Source organism: Eulemur rufifrons, chromosome 15 (assembly GCF_041146395.1).
Source record: "Eulemur rufifrons isolate Redbay chromosome 15, OSU_ERuf_1, whole genome shotgun sequence".
NCBI classification, from domain to species: Eukaryota; Metazoa; Chordata; class Mammalia; order Primates; family Lemuridae; genus Eulemur; species Eulemur rufifrons.
Window position 1 is genome coordinate 101,498,958 of NC_090997.1, and position 18,731 is coordinate 101,517,688.

Genomic DNA, 18,731 nt, shown 5'->3' on the forward strand with positions numbered 1-18,731 from the left:
GAGCAAGCTGATCAACACCATCCAAGAACCTATTAATATTTAGCCTGACAGTCTTTTTATCTGTTCCAGAAATCCTGGGGTGAGAGGTGATGCCAAACCCTGAGAGCCCATGGACTTTCTGGGTGGGGTTCTATTTGGGGTTTCACTCACTTGTTATTAAGTCATTGGGTTTTCCAGGGAGGAGTCTACAGAGCTGGGAGAAACAGGAATTTTTATTACCCACCTATCTCTTATTACACAAGAGGAAACAATCTTGCCTTATGGCTTCAGAGGCACATTACCCAAATGGGTCCTGACTGTGACTCAGAAGTACTTGCAAAGAAATGCTGATTAGCACCAACTCCCCTTTAGAAAAAAAAATCACCTCAAGAAACTCACTGGACAGTAACTGCAAACAACTGGAAGGCAATCTGAGAATTCAGCTAGACTACTACCTAGTGGGGCGAGGAGAGGAAAGGCAGGTGGGTGGAAACTTCTCCCACTGCCTTTGAAGGAAGCCAGTTTCTGGTTTCAAGTTAAAAACAAAAACTCATCATTACTGGTCCCTTGGGGGAAGAAAAAGAAAAAACAAACCACAACTTAATATTTAAAGATTTCCAAATCCAAGTCCCCAGGTCTGTGCCTACTAATGCAAAACCACAGTTTCACAAGACCTTGGGCAGGTCTTCTAAACTGGCAAAGAACTAGCATCCTAAAAATGAAAACTTTGCAGTTCAAGGAAAGCAGATCCAAGACCCCACAAATACGGGGGGCGGGGCGGGGGAGGAGGTAGAAGAGTGCCTCTAAAGTCCCTGAGGTGCCAGGAACTTCCAGGAAGCTCTCCCTTACTGAGGCCAACCCTGAGGCTTGGCCAACCCTAGGAGGCATGACAGAGGGGTGACCTTCAAGAGGCCCAGCAGAGGGGCTCCTGAGAAGGTCACTGTGACAGAAGCAGCTGAGTAGTAAACAAATGAATGTTACTCATTTTTTCAACACTTCAAAAGCTGTTAAAAAGTTGCTGTACAGCCTTCTGCCTTTTCTATGAGGCCACAGAACTAAAGGCCTTTTTCTGAAAGGAAAAAGCAGCTGTCTCAGCCCCTCATAGGGTCACCTGGGCAGGCTATGTCAGTGGTATTTGAGGTCCCACCTAAATAGTCAAAACGTGGTCCCAAACTGCTGTATGCAACTTGGCAGGGAAGAGAAACTGGCTTTTTAAAAGGAGATAGCTCATCAGTGGGACAGCAGGGCAGAACTGGACAAAGGCTCACTTGTGAGTTCACCATAGAAACTGCCCGGGGTGGGGAGTGCCCTTGGCAAGGACCCGAAAGATAAGGAATCTCATGCCACCTCCAATTTTAGGGCTTCCTCTTCTACCTTGTACATAAAAGGTTAAAGTTGGAAACTTTACTTTCTTCTGCCCAAAGAGCCAAGACTGAGGTGGTGGGCAACCCTGGGGGGTGTGGAAGGCGATGGGAATCCCACCTCCTCTAATCAGCGCCCTGCCCCTCTCCATTTCCTGATCCTGCCTTATTTTTTAATCATGGCTATATTCGCTACCAGGAAGCACATTATTGTTTTTAATTTTAATCCTTTCTTCCGCTTGAATGTAGGCTTCATGAGGGCAGGGACTTTGTCTTGTTCATGCTACACACATGATCTCAGAAGAGTGCCTGGCACATAGTATGCAAGCAGCAATTGGTTCTTTCTCTTACTTTTTTTAAGCAATGGCTTCACATAAAGCTACCCCACAGGAAAAAGATACACATACTAATTCAACCAGATGCATTACAATTGCCTTTGCTTGGGATTTACTATGCAATATTCTTCAGCTTTTCAAAAGGTAAACTTATATCAAATTAAAACATACACACAACCTAATTCTTAAATAGTCCAGAGTTTCTGCTCTGTCAGTTGAATTTCTAAAACAAACAAAAAAAATCTGAAAAATCAGTAGCAGCATATTGAGTAGACAGTAGCCCACCAATGAGACTTCAGAATTTTCTTGCTCTTTTAACTGTGCCGATCTCACTGCCCACACAGCATGAGTACGCTATGACCCTTGGTTCATGGTGTTGCATATTAATGTGAACTGTTACCATGGATCTTGAGACTCTGCATTAAATACTAGTTTAATTTTAAATAGCTGTGCAACTTTTACCCACGGAGTAGCAGTCAAGAGTTTACAAATAGCAGGAAACGTTTTTAATCAAGAAGAAAATACTTTCACAATATCAAGACCTGCTGGTTTTAAATTATGCTGGACCAACCCACATGTGGGGGAAAGTAATTGGACAATAACACCACATACTGTTTGTTCTAAGTGAGTTTTCCATTGGTAAGTGGTGCCCAATCCCCAAAGGGTTAACAGACAACCAAGGCACGGACCACAGCCCATGTTTGCCTCTCCAAGCTTAACACTGTCACTAAGGAACAGAAATCACATAAGGACACAGAGTCCTTTCCAATCTATAATTTTGGTAAAATTCAGAACAGGCTCTAAGGAGGCTAACAAAATTTCTTCCAGTGGCAATTTTTTAAAAATCAGATTTCTGATTAGAAAACAAAATCCTTATGCTACAGTTATGTATGTATGTCTTAAATGTTCTGAGTAAATGACAGCTAAAAATTTAAATGTTAGCAGAATAAATAAAACCAAAACAAATTTCTATAATGCAGCTGGTCTTTGCAGCTTTTAGCAAATAATCAATACTCTTCAGATTCCAGGTCCTGGAGGCATGGCCCTTCTCTAGCCACATCTACTGGGAAGACTGCCTACCAGTCCACTTGCGTTAGAGGATGCCCCTCTGTGGGTACTTGAAGCAGGCTGTGTGATGGGGCAGAGTGAGGTTAGAGAAAGCAGAGGCGCACATCTGTGCAATAGCAGCAGGCAAGGTGCAGATGGAACCCTGGAGGCCAGCATGCCTGGGTGCAAGTCTGACTTCCCTTAACTTGGCTAAGTTCCAGCACAGCTTTGCCAATCAAATTCTGGTCCTTCTGACTAGCAGGTCTCATCCACTCTCCAGCTAGGTGCTGGGGAGATGCTGACCTGAGCCCCTAACACCAGGTACATGGTCAGGAGGCAGGTTGGCTCTCCACGTGAATGTGGACATTGCACAAGCATGGGTGTGTCACACCAGAAACACAACATTTTGGCAAATGCTTATCATCTGGCAAAGGTCAATGACTCAGAGCTGCTCTTTTCTTTGTGAGGAATGAAGACCATTTGAAAACTTAGGTGATTCAGAGTCAGCTAGCTCTAGACGGATACCAGGCCTCCACTACAACCTTCCACTGCAATGATCAGACACGTGACCCTCAACATAACCTGCCGGCAATTCCTTTCCCCAGTATCACTGGCTACTTGTCACACAGAGAAATCTGAGCATTATCCTGAAAACCCAATTAGCTGTAAGAATGAAAAACAGTAACCCCTGTGTAGAATCAATCTGAACTTACAGGTGCCTTCTTGTCGATGGGCTTAATGACAAACTTTTTGTCATTGAAAGAGACGTTCCTGATTTCACTCCAAGGGAAGCCAATCTTTGGGGTCAACCTGAGGTTAAAAAAAAAAAGGTGGATGGTTAGATATGTGTGTATATATATGTGTTCTTGAATTGGCTAAGAGAGGTTTGCAAATCTATTCTTATTAGTTCAATTAAAAAATATTAAGTTAGCCCAGGAAGCATAATGTGATATGTGCTATTATCAAATAGTTCCTACCTGTGCTAGGTTAGGTCAAGTGGCTATCTATAAGGTTATCTGTAAACCTTAATATGTTCTGATTTACTCTAGTTTTTCTCCGTTTCAGGCATCTAAGATTGCCCGGGCTGGTCATTTTGATGCCCAACTGTGATTCTAGCCCAGTGCATCCTTCCGTCTCACCCTTAGGTACCTTCTGCCTGAGGTCTATTCCTGCATCACCACCCTCACCTACCTTTTATCCTGCCAGAGCCTCTACTTCCAGCCTGACTGTCCGAATAATTTCCCCATCAGTCAATCCATTCCCCTCTTCAAATGTCAACACAGTCCTGAATGCCGCACACAAGAGCCTTCGAATCCAGCCAGTCCCAAACTCTCTGGTTTAAACCCACCTTTTAACACAAGGTCTCTTACAGCCACCTCCCTGCCCTGCCTGGGCCTGATTTCCTGAGGCCTCTCCCCTCTCAGTGTAGTCTCTTTGGTTACACAGACTGTTCTCTTGGTGTTATTTAAGTTACTGCATTATTATTTAGCTTAATGAAAACCAGCTGGGCCAAGAGCCCATCTTACCTTTTCTATACATGCCATACTTTGAATGAAGCTCCCTGACAGAAATAGACAAGGGCTTGCTACAGATTCTGCTCCCTGGTTCTTCTCTTGGTGATGTGTGCTTTCCCGGCTGTCAGGCACCTTTCTGGGTCACCCTCCAATTTCCAGGGTGGCCCTCACACTAAAGGCCCCTAATGAAAGCCCTGCATGACAATGCTAGAACATGAGTAGCCCAGACTGGCTTTTAATTAGCATTCCAGGGAAAGTTCATCATGTGATTTCAAGACCACATTGCTCTGCTTCACCTCATGCTTCCCACCCTATTCTTTCAACACGTTTCATAGGGATAATACCATTCTAGAAGTAATGATTGTTACCACCATTCAGTGATACTGCCATCAAAAACAGTCCTTTCCAGAATCTCATAAAAACTTTCATTTGAAACAAAACAACAACAAACTTTCATTTGAGAAACAGTAGGGGTGGTGAGGACTCTGTCGCCTACCAACAGGTTTAAATAAAAACTGATGGGCAATGTAGGTCTTGCAATGACAACACAAGCCAGGTCAAGGCAGTGGGGTGGCCTCTGGGGGCTGAGAGGAAGCTCCTAAGCCTGACAAATGGCTCTTCTGGGAAACAGCGGTCATGGTACACCTGTGGGAATGATGGCAGGGCCTTGGCTTTGGTTCTACAGCTCCCTCAAAGCTTCATGTCGAAGCTTTTGTTATACTTCCTTCTTTATAGCTCTGTGCTACAGGACCACCAATCTCTGCAAAAACACATCTGGCTAATGTGCTCCATTGCACACAAAACGTGGAGTTTGTTCTTTTATCTTCATTTATGGAATAAAGAAGTTTTAGGGATATAATTTTGTTTACAGGTCTCAGCGCGCTGGAAGGGTACTCAGGGCATCACCCAGTCCTGCCACTGATTTCAGCCCATGTCCTCTTTACCCTGAAAGGCTTTAAGAGGGGTATCAGGAAGGCAGCTGTTGCTTCAGAGCACTTTCCCCAAATGCAGGTGCAGTATGCTGGTAACAACAGGAGGAGCTAAGAGCCAGGCTCCCGAGGCTCACCCCCAGCCATGCAGCCAAACTGAGTCAGAGTTCCAACTCCTGTGACTTCAGGAGGTGAGGGTTTAGTCTCTGGCACCTGTTTTCACATAGATCTCTCAGAACAGTTTCTGATCCTAGAAAACTTAGTCCTCCATGCTTGGCAAGCATCTTTCTTTCAAGAGTCAAGCATGACACAGCCTCCAGCCCTCTGCTTTCTGCTGTGTCTGGAAAAAGACTTTGAAACCTCATAGAACAATTCGTAGCCACTCAGAAGCATAATTGCAGCATCAAAAGTGAGGGCTAAACATGAAAATTATGACTCACTTCTGAGTTAAAGAACTTCCTTTAATTCATGGTCATAGTTGGAAAATTAAAGCCCAAGGATCTCTTTTTCCTCTTCTTCTTTAAAGAAATCATATATAGGACATGAAGAGGGTCCACAGAGAAGGCTGCTATAGGATTTATATTGTAAGTGCACTTGCTTAGGCCACATATTTAAAAAAAAAAAAAAAAAAAGGTAGTATTCTCCAATAACAGGTACCAGAAGTCTGGAGAAATGACCAATTCTAGGCCTCCAGCAGGGAACACACAGGGTGAGCCTGCGGCACCTTGAGGAGCCAAAAGGGGAAGGAGAGACGGACTCAGGATGACAGGGCGTGTAACAGCCAGAACCCGAACAATCCGAGCAACAAATAATAACACTAATAAATTACAACACAAAGACTAAAACAGGTATCCATGAGTCCTTATTAAAATAAATAAATAAATGGAGAAGAGAAACTGGCTTTTTTTTTTTTTTTTTTGAGGCAGAGTCCTGCTCTGTCACCCTGGTTAGAGTGCTGTGGCATCAGCCTAGCTCACAGCAACCTCAAACTCCTGGGCTCAAACAATCCTCCTGCCTCAGCCTCCTGAGTAGCTGGGACTACAGGCATGTGCCACCATGCCCGGCTAATTTTTTCTATATATTTTTTAGTTGTCCAGCTAATTTCTTTCTATTTTTTTTAGTAGAGACAGGGTCTCGCTCTTGCTCAGGCTGGTCTCGAACTCCTGAGCTCAAACGATCCGCCCGCCTTGGCCTCCCAAGTGCTAGGATTACAGGCGTGAGCCACCGTGCCTGGCCTAGAAATTGGCTCATACAGTAGAATTCCAATGAATACATATACAAAGGAATTTAAAAAAAAATCACCACGTCTCAAATACCACAGTAATAATTGCTTCCAGTAGGTTTCATCAATCAAAATTAGAATAGATCCAAGTATAAGAATCAGCATATTCACATAGTTTTAAAAGTATCTCCCCTAAATGTGTTTACCAATTGCAAAGGGAAGGACAATAACCTTACAGCAGAGAAACCCGGCAGACACCACCTTAACCAGAGACCGAAGTTAGCAACATCTGTAGTAAGACACACCGACATCACACCCACTTGGTAAGAGGCCCTTGGAAGGGCACGACAGCACCCTTGTGGGATTCTTGCCCAAAACGCAGCGCTCAAATTTAATCACGAAAAAACATTAGACAATCCAAGTTGAGGGACTTTCTAAAAAGTTAATGGCCAGTACTATTCAAAAATATCAAGGTTATGACAAAGACTGTGGAACTATCCCAGATGAAAGGAGACTGGGAGATGTAACTACTAAATGTAGGTATGATTTTCTGGACAGGGTCCTGGGACAGAAACAGGACATTAGTGGGACAACTGATTAAAATGGGAATAAGGCCTACAGATGGTTAACACTATTATATCAACATTAATTTTCCAAGCTTGATATTTGGACTATGGTATGTAAAACGTTAACGTTTGAGGGAGCTGGGTGAAGAGTATATGGAAATTCTTTGGGCTATTTTTGGAATCTTTTAAAAGTCTGAAATGATTTTAAAATGAAAGAATGATTAAAAAATTTAAATTCAAAATACACAGATGAAAGTAATGATAATCATCTTTATCTTGATAGGATTTTTAATTTTTCCAGGATACTTATTTTCAAAACTCAGCAAATGAACACTTAAGATTACATTTCATTGTATTTAAATTTTAGATCAAAAGTAAAACAAAATGTACCAAGCTCTAGCATATAATACACATTTTCATTTTGGGGAAAGTATACAGATGCCTGCAACTTACTTCCAAGCATGCCAGAGACAGGGCTAGAGGGCTCCGGTGATGTGCTGAGGGAGAGGAACCAATGTGCAGGGCAAGCTCAGTCTGAGTGACATCGGCAAGGAACCGAAAGGAAAGTGTGGCTCTTGTTTCAGTTCCCAATCTGTCTGCAAGCTCCCTGAGCACCTTCTTCCTCAAAGTGAGGGAGCCTGGAACCCAGCACACATTCAGAACTCCTACCCACAGAAGTACTTCTATGATGGAATCGGCCCAAAGAGGGATGAAGCTATGGGAAAAAAGTGCCTTTAAAGGACTAAAGAATTTGAGGGCAGAATCAGGTTCCTTTAGCTTTTGTTTTTTGGTGTGGTCTGAGTGCCCCACAGAATTATGATGCAGCCAGACTGAACTTGCGCTGTTCATGAGCTTAGAATGCCCATCAGGAAAGCTGCCTGCCTACTTCCTCTTTATACTCCCTCCTCTCCTGAGTTAGGGTTTAAAGATATAAAGGGAAGAAGACAAATGCTTAGAGTCCTACATGCTCCCACTTAATGGTTATGTGCACAATGAAAAGGGGACCCCAAGAGACATTTCCCAGTCAGAGCCTATTTAATACCATAAAAGGTATTTTAATAAAATGGAGATGTATTTATTTGCAGAGTACACTAAATCTCAGAGCTCAAACTTACATCCTCAATATATCAGATTCTCATTTGAACAATGTATCAAGAATATCTAATTTTCCACTCTTAGTTCTACTACGAATGCTAACAATTCAATACTTACCACAGTTAGAGTTCTCAGAGCATTCTGCAGACGAGTAACTAACAATCTCCTGCTTATACTGCTAAACAAGTTGTCACCATGTGTTCAAAAGGAAAAGAACCTGGGCCTATTAACTGACTGTCTGCTGAAGCGCTGTTTTGGAAGAGAGGGTATGCCTTCAAGGAACAGGGAGAAGAGAGGCGGAAAGTGAGCCTGCACCACACCCCCGTGTGTTTTGCAGGGAGAAGACCTGAGAGTTGTCAGTTTCACTGCTAAACTGGGGAGAAGAGAGAGCAAAAGAAGGACTAAATGGTGCACACAGCTCAAATTTTTGCTTGGAAAATGAGTATTTATTAATGTGGGTTGGGGCAGTTACAAGCTGACATTAGTAGGTTACTACCTATGGCTGTTTCTTGTAGCTTGAAAAACCTGTTTGGACAGCCCTGGCCATGGCTATGTTATAAAATCTGCTCATTCAAGAGTTCAAAGGCAGAGGCAGTTTCCCACAAGGACACTGGGCCTGGCTCTTTGGCAGGGCTGTGTTAACAGCCATTGGCCTCAAGGCCTCAACTTGGGCTTCCAGAAGGATCATGGACTGGTTCCTGAGATTCCTTATTTACCCAGACTGGTCCTGTTTCTTTACCAATACTGCATCTAAGCACACTCGGGTGGGAGCAAACCAAGAGTCCTCAATAATTCACTTCCAGGTTCTCGGAAGAGTTCCTGTGATTGTCTGACAAGCACATCACATCACATCATGTAACTATCAGCACCTTCCTTCAAGTGGGCAGTGCCTGCCTCCTCGTGCACAGTCTCATCAGCAGGCGCTAGAGCTGAGAGGAGGGTCTGGAATCAGCTGGCACAGGTCCCTGCTCTGCCCACATAAAATGTATCTGTACTCTGGGTTCTGCAAGAATCCATGTGGCTGGGATTAGAGATGCATTATGTGACATCATTTGTCAAAAGCAGTGCCACTCCCCTTGGGAACTCCAGAGAAGGTTTTTGGGGAATCTGAGATGTGGGGGAGCTGAGAATAGAAACACCTGAGAACAGGTGAGATGGGTGAGCCACAACTGGGAAATGCAAGAGAGCTGTCACTTAGAAGAATAGCACAAGGCTGGGACAGGGACCAGGTACATCCCTAAGTTCTGGGGCACTCTGCTTCTCACACATGGAAGCAGGAACACAGGCCAAAGGGCAGGGCTTGGCATAAGGACCCCAGGATGGTTCCTGCCCCTGTGCCTTCTCAGCCAGAGTTGCTGCTCTCTGCCAGTCCCCTGAACCTGACAGCCATGACAGGGTTGTTCAGGGAAGCGCTTTAGAGCCATAAGGCTGATGGGGGCCACTCAAAGCAGAGACAGTACGGAACTTCTCCTTCTCCTTCCAAAGAGATGGTTTCCCATTGTCTCTTAAATTCAGGGAGCTTTTGATCAGAAGAATCTAGAATCTAGGTTTATCCTCTGAGCTCAAGGAACCACCTTGGAAAACTTGCCCTGGCTGAACTAGAGTGATTTTTTTTTTCCCCTTTGTATCTAACTCCTGAGCAGAAAGGCAGCAATTGGGCAGTATCTGTAACCATAAATATCTGCAGCCAATGAGAGGCTTGGCTTCCAGGCCTCCACTGCTCTAACCAGCTCATTTGTGTCACTTCTGCACTTTTAGACCTCACTTGACAAGCAATTAGATACCTTCTGCAGGCTCAGAGGATTTAGCTAAATTGTTTGTATACACAAGCTATTGTTTAAAACCCTTCAAAAGTCTCTGATCGTATTAAAATATTCTTGGTTGGAATAGCATAAACCTCAAGCCAGGATGCAGCCTCGGAAGTAGCTATGGATGAGCTGGTAGCTGGGGTGGGGCTCGCAGCGGGATAGGGAGGGGATGTCTTTCTGCAGCTGCTGGTCTCTGTTGCTGCCTTCTTCTGGACTTCAGCATGGCAAGGTCCCTGCCAGTCCTGCCTGCCCACTACGCCACCCATGCTGTTAAGTAGGCTTTGGTGACAGGAAGGGATAATGCACGCCTCCAGATCAACAACTTTTTTTTTTTAATATGAAGGGTGGGGATTATAAAGAGGGGTGCTCAGTTGCCTTGTTTGTTTTTGTTGAGACACAGTCTCACTCTGTTGCCCTGCGTAGAATGCAGTGGCACCACTGTAGCTCATTGCAACCTCCAACTCCTGGGCTCAAGCAATTCTTCCGCCTCAGCCTCCCGGGTAACTGGGACTACAGGTGTGTACCGCAATGCCCGTCTGGGTTTTTTTTTTTCCCCTTTCTTTTTGGTAGAGACAGAGTCTCACTGTTGCTCAGGCTGGTCTTGAACTCCCGAGCTCAAGCGATTCTTCCACCTCAGCCTCCCACAGTGCTGGGATTACAGGCCAGGTGTGAGCTACTGTGCCTGACCCAGACCAACTTCTGAGATGGCCATAGCACAGCCCCAACCCCCTTGTAAATTCACACTTTGGGCCAATAAGTTGCCAATACTTAAAAAATAAGACATATAATTGCCATTTTTGCCATTGTTTCCAGGCCCACCACCCTACCAATTAAAGATAATTGTAAACTTCAACTCACTTATCATCTTTTTCGTAAATATTTAGTCCAAGGGCATCAACTCCAAGCCAGAGGTCTGTTCCTTTCTTATTTTTTATCTCGAAATAGTTGATTCCATACATTTCCAGGTCCTGAGCAATCTTGAGATACTCCAACATAGCACTATCTCTAATGGGGAGGGTAAAAAGCAGGCACAATCATTAGCAGAACTCCATATCCTAAACAGCAAGACCCCTACTAATAGTGTAAGATTAAGGTGAATCATGTAGGATAGGCTGACAGCTGTGTGCTTTCAAATTCCTGTCCCTTAGCTGGCCATCCATGCCTATGCCATGTGAGCAGGCAAGGGCCCAGCAGTCACAAATCAGCTGAGACGTGGGGGCCAATGCGGGCTGGAAGCAATGCTGATATAACCCGCATATTCTAGAAGAAATGACTCACACTGGCTTCTCTGGAGATAGTTTCTCTTTTAAATTTTATTGCCAGGTACAGTTCTCCTTTTTCTCTTGCCCACATGGAATTTCAGGGATTCCCACTGCCCTCCTCACTAGTAGCTTTGAGTTGCTTTCCCTCCACAAAGGATGCTTGGGCCGGACAGGAAACTCTGAAGCACAAATTCCCTCTGAGGCCCAAACTGCAAAGAAACTTCAGAGGCTGGGACAACGCACAGAACTGCAGTGAGGGCCTGAGGTGAGAGCTCCAGGACAAGGGACCCTCCTTGTGGTTGATTTATCAGGACAGGGAGTCTGGCCATTTCTCACACTCAATCAGTTTTAACAGCTACATGTCCCTCCTCATGGCTCACTTGTGCTTCTCTGAGATCAGTATTTCTCCCTTGGGATCCATATTTTTCATTTAAATGTACTTTTGAAGACAACCACCTTACACCAGTGAGCAAACCAGCTCCTCTTTGACAGAGGGAAGAAAAATAATGCTAACAATTGGTGAAAGATGCTCCCTCTCAACTAAACTGAAGTGTTTCAGACACAAGACTTCCTCTACTCTAAACGGAGGGAGAAAGCATTTAGGACCTGAAGCTGTAAATTAAACTGCTTCTTTCCCCAGGCAAGAACACTGGCTATGTTCAAACCACCTCCGCAAAGCCCACTTCCAGCTTGGTTCCCTCTAGGTACTTCACAAGGCACCAGGGCTGGAGCTGAGGCCCGAAGCTAACCACCGTGAAAGCACTACACCTGCAGGGACATGAACAGACACGCTGGAAAGGCTGGAGATGACTCAGATTTGAGCCGAAGGCCCGTACTCACTTGAGCATCCCACGGTGTTCTGCGTGCCACACTTGGATCCGGTCCTCCCACTGGTCCCTGGTCAGTTTGTGCTGGTCCATAACTCTGGAGGGCAAAAGGGCAGAGTACTGTCTGTCACCCTCAAGGGCCGTGAGAAGCAAGTGATGGGGACCACCATCTACCCACATTCGAACCCTTACTTTCCTTTCAAATAAATTAATCACAAAGAACTTGTTTCTACTTCCTGATGTATCTGGAAGATTTAGCAGTTTGAACAAGACAAACCCAGTCTGCTGGAAAAATTTAAAAAGGCGTTTTAAATAGCCTCTTCTTCCAAAAGGGTAATTTTTGTGACCATTAGTGAAGAAAAACAGATTGAACAGAGGCCAAATCATCAAACACAAGGAAGAGGTAAGCAGTCGGATCATGAAAAGTTCAATTCTGTTAAGGCACCCCCACACGACAGAGGCGCTCGTCAGTGTCCATGAGGAAGGGCAGCTCTCCTGCCCTGGCTGGGTTTCAGGTCCCTCATCAGTGCCTCAATGAAAGACCATGCTGGGTCAGCACATTCTGAAGTCCAGAGCACTCAGGAAACGACTCAGAGGCCCCGACTAAGGAACACTTGACATTGACAAAGTCCTTGTGCTTCCTAACTGTGCCTCCCCCTTCCGAGAATGGCAACACCGCTCCTACCCAGGCAGGGTCACCTTGTGCTCACCTTTGAGGGATCAGTCGCTCAGAGCTCAGGTACCCAGCCTTGTGCACTTCTTTGTTATAGTCCCCAAACTTGGCCTGCACAGCATAGGACCCCAGCAGCACTGCGGTCTCAGGGGGGCAGTAAATCTCATCGCTGAGAATTCCCTCCTTCACTTGGAGGAAGAAAAGCTTCTGGGTGATGTCCTGGATGAGCTCCTCAGCCACGTCTTCAGGGTAGAACTTGGCTCGGAACTTGAACTGGAGCGGATTCTCCTTCCTGACCTCCTGGGCAGACACCTGGACAATGGAAGCCAAGTCTCATCACAAATTGGGAAGATAAACACCTACCTTCCCAAAATCATTGATTTCTAACCAATGACTTAAAAGGGGCCCTCAGGCCGGTCTTCAGAAAATATTTATTCTGCAAGTCCTATTTTTAGTACAAGAGACAAAAAAGGTATCAAGTCAAAAGTACCATCACACACAGCTGGATAGTTAAGGCACTGCCCATCAAGGCACAGCTCCAGCCCTCTCAGGACGATGCTATCTACCCCAGAAAATTCAAATTTGGAAAGAACCCCCTCCCCTCCAGTGATGTGCCCTCCTGGAGTCTGGCCCCAGACCACAGATCTGACCCCCAACAACTGCTCACACCCCACTCTTTCCATCTCCAATCATCTTTCTGACTTGTCATGGTAACATAGAAGGAAGTGGGGGTTTGGAAAAAAGAATAGTTTCCAAAGAGTTTGAAGAAAAAATGTTTAGCTTATTACTTTTCTTTATAATTGTTAATGGAATTATCCAGTCTTTAGAGTTGGAAGGTAATCACGGGTTCAAACAAAGCAATAACAGGTTCTTACAAAACAGTGGATGATTCATGGTTTATAAGATTAACTATCTTATTGAAAAAAACTAAGGTCAACTAAAAGCTAAACAATTAACCATCCTATGCTCCAATGAGTGAGCAGTAAGGAGAAATGCCAGGATCTAATTTCCAACCAATATCCCCAGTTACTGGAAACTTGCAACCTTGTCTGTAAAAACTTTACACAAATAAAAAGGAACAAAAAACAAAAGACAGAGAGTAAAGTGCTCCAGTTCAATGTCAACGGGAAGAGACCGGCACCCAATTAACAGTCTGTAAATAGTTAACCCTGACTTACCTTTTTATCAAGTTTCAGCCAGGTAGGAAATCCTTTATTATCCACATACTGGAGGCCAAAGTACCACACTTCCCGGAGGCCGATAGTCTTAACCACCTGTGTGTGAGAGACAGAAGGGCCCATCAGTCATGAGAAACTCCCTCACACAGGCAGCAGCTATTGGCAGTCATCCACTACAGAGTCCAGCAGGGTCCCCAGGAGAACAGGACATCTGCCTGCTCAGGTGAACCCACTGGCCAGCGCCTTGTCTGCACCATCTCAAGTGACTTGTTACTGACAGAGGCTATTACACCAAGGACATGAATGACTTATTTTTAATATAAATGAACAGATTCAGGGTTATCTTTAAATCTTACAAAATCTCACTTCTCCTTTGTACTCCAGGATGTTTTCCTGAGTGAAACCCCTCAGGGTGGGTTGTGGCTAGTACACAGGGGACGTTGGGCACCCATGGCCCACAAGTAGTGTGTGTCACACTATGTCATTGCCCATCAGGTGTGTCCACATGGAGAGTGGTTCAAAGTAACCAGTTCAACACTTAGGCCTTCACTGGCTGCCTGCTTCCACCCCTTAGCCAGCTGGCCCAGGAGCCTGACTTACTCGGAACAGGGAAGCAATAGTCCTAGGAAAGGGAGGAAACAGTTGGTGGCAGATTTCCTTGGTGTTAAGGGTGGTAGTGGTACGGGAAGCTCTCAGCTTTACACATGCCAAGGGGTGACTACTGTTCTTTAGGCTTTCAGAAATGTGAACTTCTGATATAGTAAAGGTAGAACCCCAACCCCAGGTCAGCAAAGATTTCACATTTTAAAATTCTCCACAGTACCAGGAAAAGGTCTCTTGTATATTACAGAGAGGGTCCTGAGCTGGTTATTTTCATGAGTGTCTTGGAAACAGAAAAGCAGTGATAGTTTAATTTGCTGTAGACACTTATTGAACATCATCAAGACCAGGTCCCAGGACTTTGACATATAATCTTAAATTGCATGACATATAATGTTAAACATTAAAAAAAAAAAAGCTACCATTCTTCAAGTATACAGCTTCTATACCTTTTAAAAGGAAAAAGGACTGAACACACTAGAAATGAAAACTCAGGTATACAGAGCACTTGCTTAAAGTAAAACCTGAAATTCCAAATAAACTCCTGATCTGGGCCTGTTTCTGCCATTTGCTGGGGGCCAGATGCTTGCTAGAGCTCTAGGAGTCTCTGCTTATTAAATGCCAAGGACTGACGTGATGATCCCCTCCTTCTACTCACCCCAAAATGGGTGGCTGTAACCAAGATTCTTCATCATGGAATGATATAAAGGAAATTTAGACTTTTTACAGTGATTTGCTCCCAAGTCTTTTTTTTTTATGATAGCTAAGTATAGAGAAAACTGAATTCAAAGACCAGGTTTCTATATCCAATCCTGCTAATTTGTTGTTTCCCACAAACCGCCACCTTGTCATGACATTAAACCTGCCTTGCCTTTCTCTCTAGGTTGTTTCAAAGTTGCATGAGAAAGCCCCACATACCTAAGCAACTGCTTGATCACCAATCTAGGGCAATCTAGTCTTCCCACTTCATCCACCCAAATGCAGCCTCAGCCTGGATCTGAACCAAACGGAAATAATTTCCTGTCCACCTGACTTCCCTCCTCCATAGCTATCAGATTCTCGCTGGTTTTCAGGGCCACAACTCAGAGTCCTTTTCTGTGTTTGCTATGACGTGGCCAACCCCCTTCAAACCAACCCTGTAACTGCACCGTGTACTGGAACCAAGATCCTCACCCTCTCAGTGAGAACTTGCTCCTGGCTGCTCTGATCTGCCACACACCTTCACTGTACTAATCTCTGATGTACTTCCAGTGTCTTTGTTTCGGAGCCCTACTTATAGCTCTACGGCTTCCCCAAAATGACACATTAGAATTCAATAACCCTCTTTTCTTCAGTCTATTCTAAAAACAAACCTATGGTCCTCCCTACAAGGAAAAATTCAACATTCCTAGAAAAACACCATTCACTATTCCTTTCAATGTCCTTAATCTTAACCTAATTAGCTTAACTTAATGCTGACACACCGTGAAAGGAGGGTCTCAACAGGTGTGGTATCTCTCTGTTCATCTCTGCCTTGGTGGTCTTTTAAATGGCAGATTTTTAAAAGGTGAAAAGGCAAGGATATGTCTATTTAACTCAGTCTCAAGCAACAGCTGGAAAATCCTTCTATTTGATGGCGTCGAGGCTCAGAGCAGCTCCTTCTCCCACATTAAGAGCTCCTGGCACGGATGAGCCCTGCCAGGCTGTCAGGATGCCTGTGCCTCAGCCAGTCGCCATTCTGCCCTCAACGTGGCAGCTATCCCATGATGCTCTCCATTAAACCAAAGCCCTGAACTAGGATCCAGTCACAGACAGAGCAATAGCACCCCGGGGTTCCAAACTGGGTGAGAGGACTGCTGCAGAAGAGATCTAAGTAACAGATGGATAGGAGAAGAGGGGAGACGAGCTTACCTTAAATGTCTCTTTCACTCTATTACATTCAAGACTTTATTTCAGTGATGGGGAAAGTCTGACCCAGGAATGAACTTTCCATGAGAAATTTCTCTGTAACTGTAATACAGTTTTTTCCACTTATCCTAGAGCTTCCATCCCTGTTTTTAAAAATTTTTAGCTTGAGGAGGTCCCACCACACATTACAGGTAAGGACTCTGCTGCCTGGAAAGGTGACCAAGGGACATAACATGCTAGCTGGAGTTAGAACCAAGACTAGAAGCCAGGGCCCTACCCAGGTGTGCCATACAGGGCTCAGGGGGCTCCATTCAACTTACTTCAGGATTATCTTTCAAGAGAAACCTTTAGATTTTTATCCTAAGTCCAGCCTCACCCCTTATTGGATGAGGCAGACTCAGGGAATAACTGTAGTCTCTAAATGTGCTAAAATTCTACCTCCCTGGTTTCCCAATCATCACCTACTCAAATTTCCATGTTTGGTGACCTACTGGTCACTTCTACCAGTAGGGCCTTCTCAGGAAAGGAAGCTATGGCTCAAATGACTTGGAACTCACCTCCGGCCCTGTTCCCCTACTGGCCCGAGAGCAGAATTTACTTGGCCCAGAAAAGTAGATCCTGCTCCCTCTAGAGCCTGAAACTGTTCCATGGAAAAGTCACAGCCTTCACGGTGGCTCACTGTTCTTATGAAAACTGTGCCATTCACCTTCACGTCTCACAAGCAAGTACACAGCAATGGGGAGGCATTCTCTGTTCCCATCTAAAAATAGTCTTTGCTGACATCTGAGTGAGCTCATGGGTGCCAGGGGAAGTGGCTGGGCCTCCAATGACCCGAGTTACTGGCTGGCTCCATGAGGGTGTCTCTGGTCCTTCCCTCTCCACCACTTCCAGCCCACTTGGTTCACAAGTCAGGCAGGGGAATAAGAGCAAGAGGGGAAGGGGACTGGTGAGATCCAATGACTATACCCCTACTCCCAATTGAAGGGATCATTTAAAATACATTGGAAAAACATCTTAACAAAATGAACATTCTTTAGTGAGCCATGCCTCCTGGAGTTGGGTATCTAGAGTGTTAAGAGACAACAGAAAGCACTATAGAATATCAAAAAAGAAACAAAAGAGAGATTACAGAGACTGTGACAGTTGGAAACAGTATGAGGTATCCAACAGATGCCTCCTCAGTCCTCTAATTGCCACGTGTAAGGACTATGTACCCATCAGCAAAGTGCATTTGTTCTGAACTGCAGGAGAGGTTTGTAGATAAAAGCAGGGGCAGCAGGCTATGGCCCATGGGCCCAATCTTGTCTGCCATTTGTGCAGCACACAAGCTAAGAATGGGTTTACATGTTTACACTGGGAACGGGGGCAATCACATTAAAATTTCAACATCTATATATAGCTTTATTGGAACACAGACATGCTCATTCATTCATGTGTTTATGGTTGTTTTCAATACTACAATGGCAGAATTGAATACTTACGATAGACTGACTACAGGTCTGCAAGCCTAAAATATGCACTATCTGGCCCTTTGCAGAAAAACTTTTCTAACCCATGACATAAAGCAGTGAAAACAATGCCAAATAACAATTTTCAGTCACTCCTTGACTGGGAAAAAGACCAGGCTGTAAGATTGTATTTGGAACAGCTGTTATTTAGGGAAAAAACCAACTATTTAATAAATGGTATTACCATTAATAAATATTTAATTAAAAAAACTTCTGATTTTAAAGGAGTTGAATTATTTTCTCTATATCCTCATTTCTTCTTTTCATAGATGTTCAAGTATAGCCATTCAGAAATTAGGAACTGCACCAACAGGGACAACTACGGACTCACTCAGCCATCAACTGAGATGAGTTTTACTCTAAAGGCAGAGGAAATGGATGGGATTGTAGGAAGCCCTTTCTCTTATACAGGATGTGAGACACCCAGGCCAGCAACCCTTTAAACTGACCAGCACAGTAACTATCTTTCTTTAAGCATTTTGCTTCTATGGTAACACTACTACTTCTTCTACTTCTATACGTCACACACTTATTCACCTGGCTTGAAACAACAGAAAGCAGTGTGCTTTCATATACCTACTAGGAATGATATAAATGTTGATCATTGAGTTTTATAATACTGTCATAAAACAGTTCAGTACTTTTACCTTTTCAAAGATCCTTCTCATCTATTATCCTCAAGTGAGCAAACCAAAACAATGGGGGGGGGGGGGCAATTCTCCCTCAAGTTCAGAGACCAACCTGATCAAAAAGTTGTTTTCCAGTTGTATTTGGCTGGATTGCAAACTCTAGCTCTGCATCCACGGTGGTAACTCGGACATTGATCTGAAAAACAGAACAAAACAAATAACACTTAGCTGAGTATTCTTTTCTCTTCACAACCTCCTGAGCCTTCCACATAAACTCAAAGCCACTTAGCAGCATGGCAACAGTATGTTCC

General features: G+C 44.4%; 1 protein-coding gene across 1 annotated transcript in view; it reads right to left on the reverse strand.

Moving 5' to 3' along the window:
• Positions 1-18,731, reverse strand: part of EZR (ezrin) — a 52,920-nt gene that overhangs the window by 6,290 nt on the left and 27,899 nt on the right. Inside the window, exons 3-8 of the mRNA XM_069487903.1 lie at positions 18,533-18,616; positions 13,797-13,892; positions 12,656-12,930; positions 11,959-12,042; positions 10,715-10,861; positions 3,436-3,532 (exon numbers count right to left, since the gene is read on the reverse strand). Of these exons, the coding sequence (XP_069344004.1) occupies positions 3,436-3,532; positions 10,715-10,861; positions 11,959-12,042; positions 12,656-12,930; positions 13,797-13,892; positions 18,533-18,616 (783 nt within the window). The remainder of the gene's footprint in view (positions 1-3,435; positions 3,533-10,714; positions 10,862-11,958; positions 12,043-12,655; positions 12,931-13,796; positions 13,893-18,532; positions 18,617-18,731) is intronic.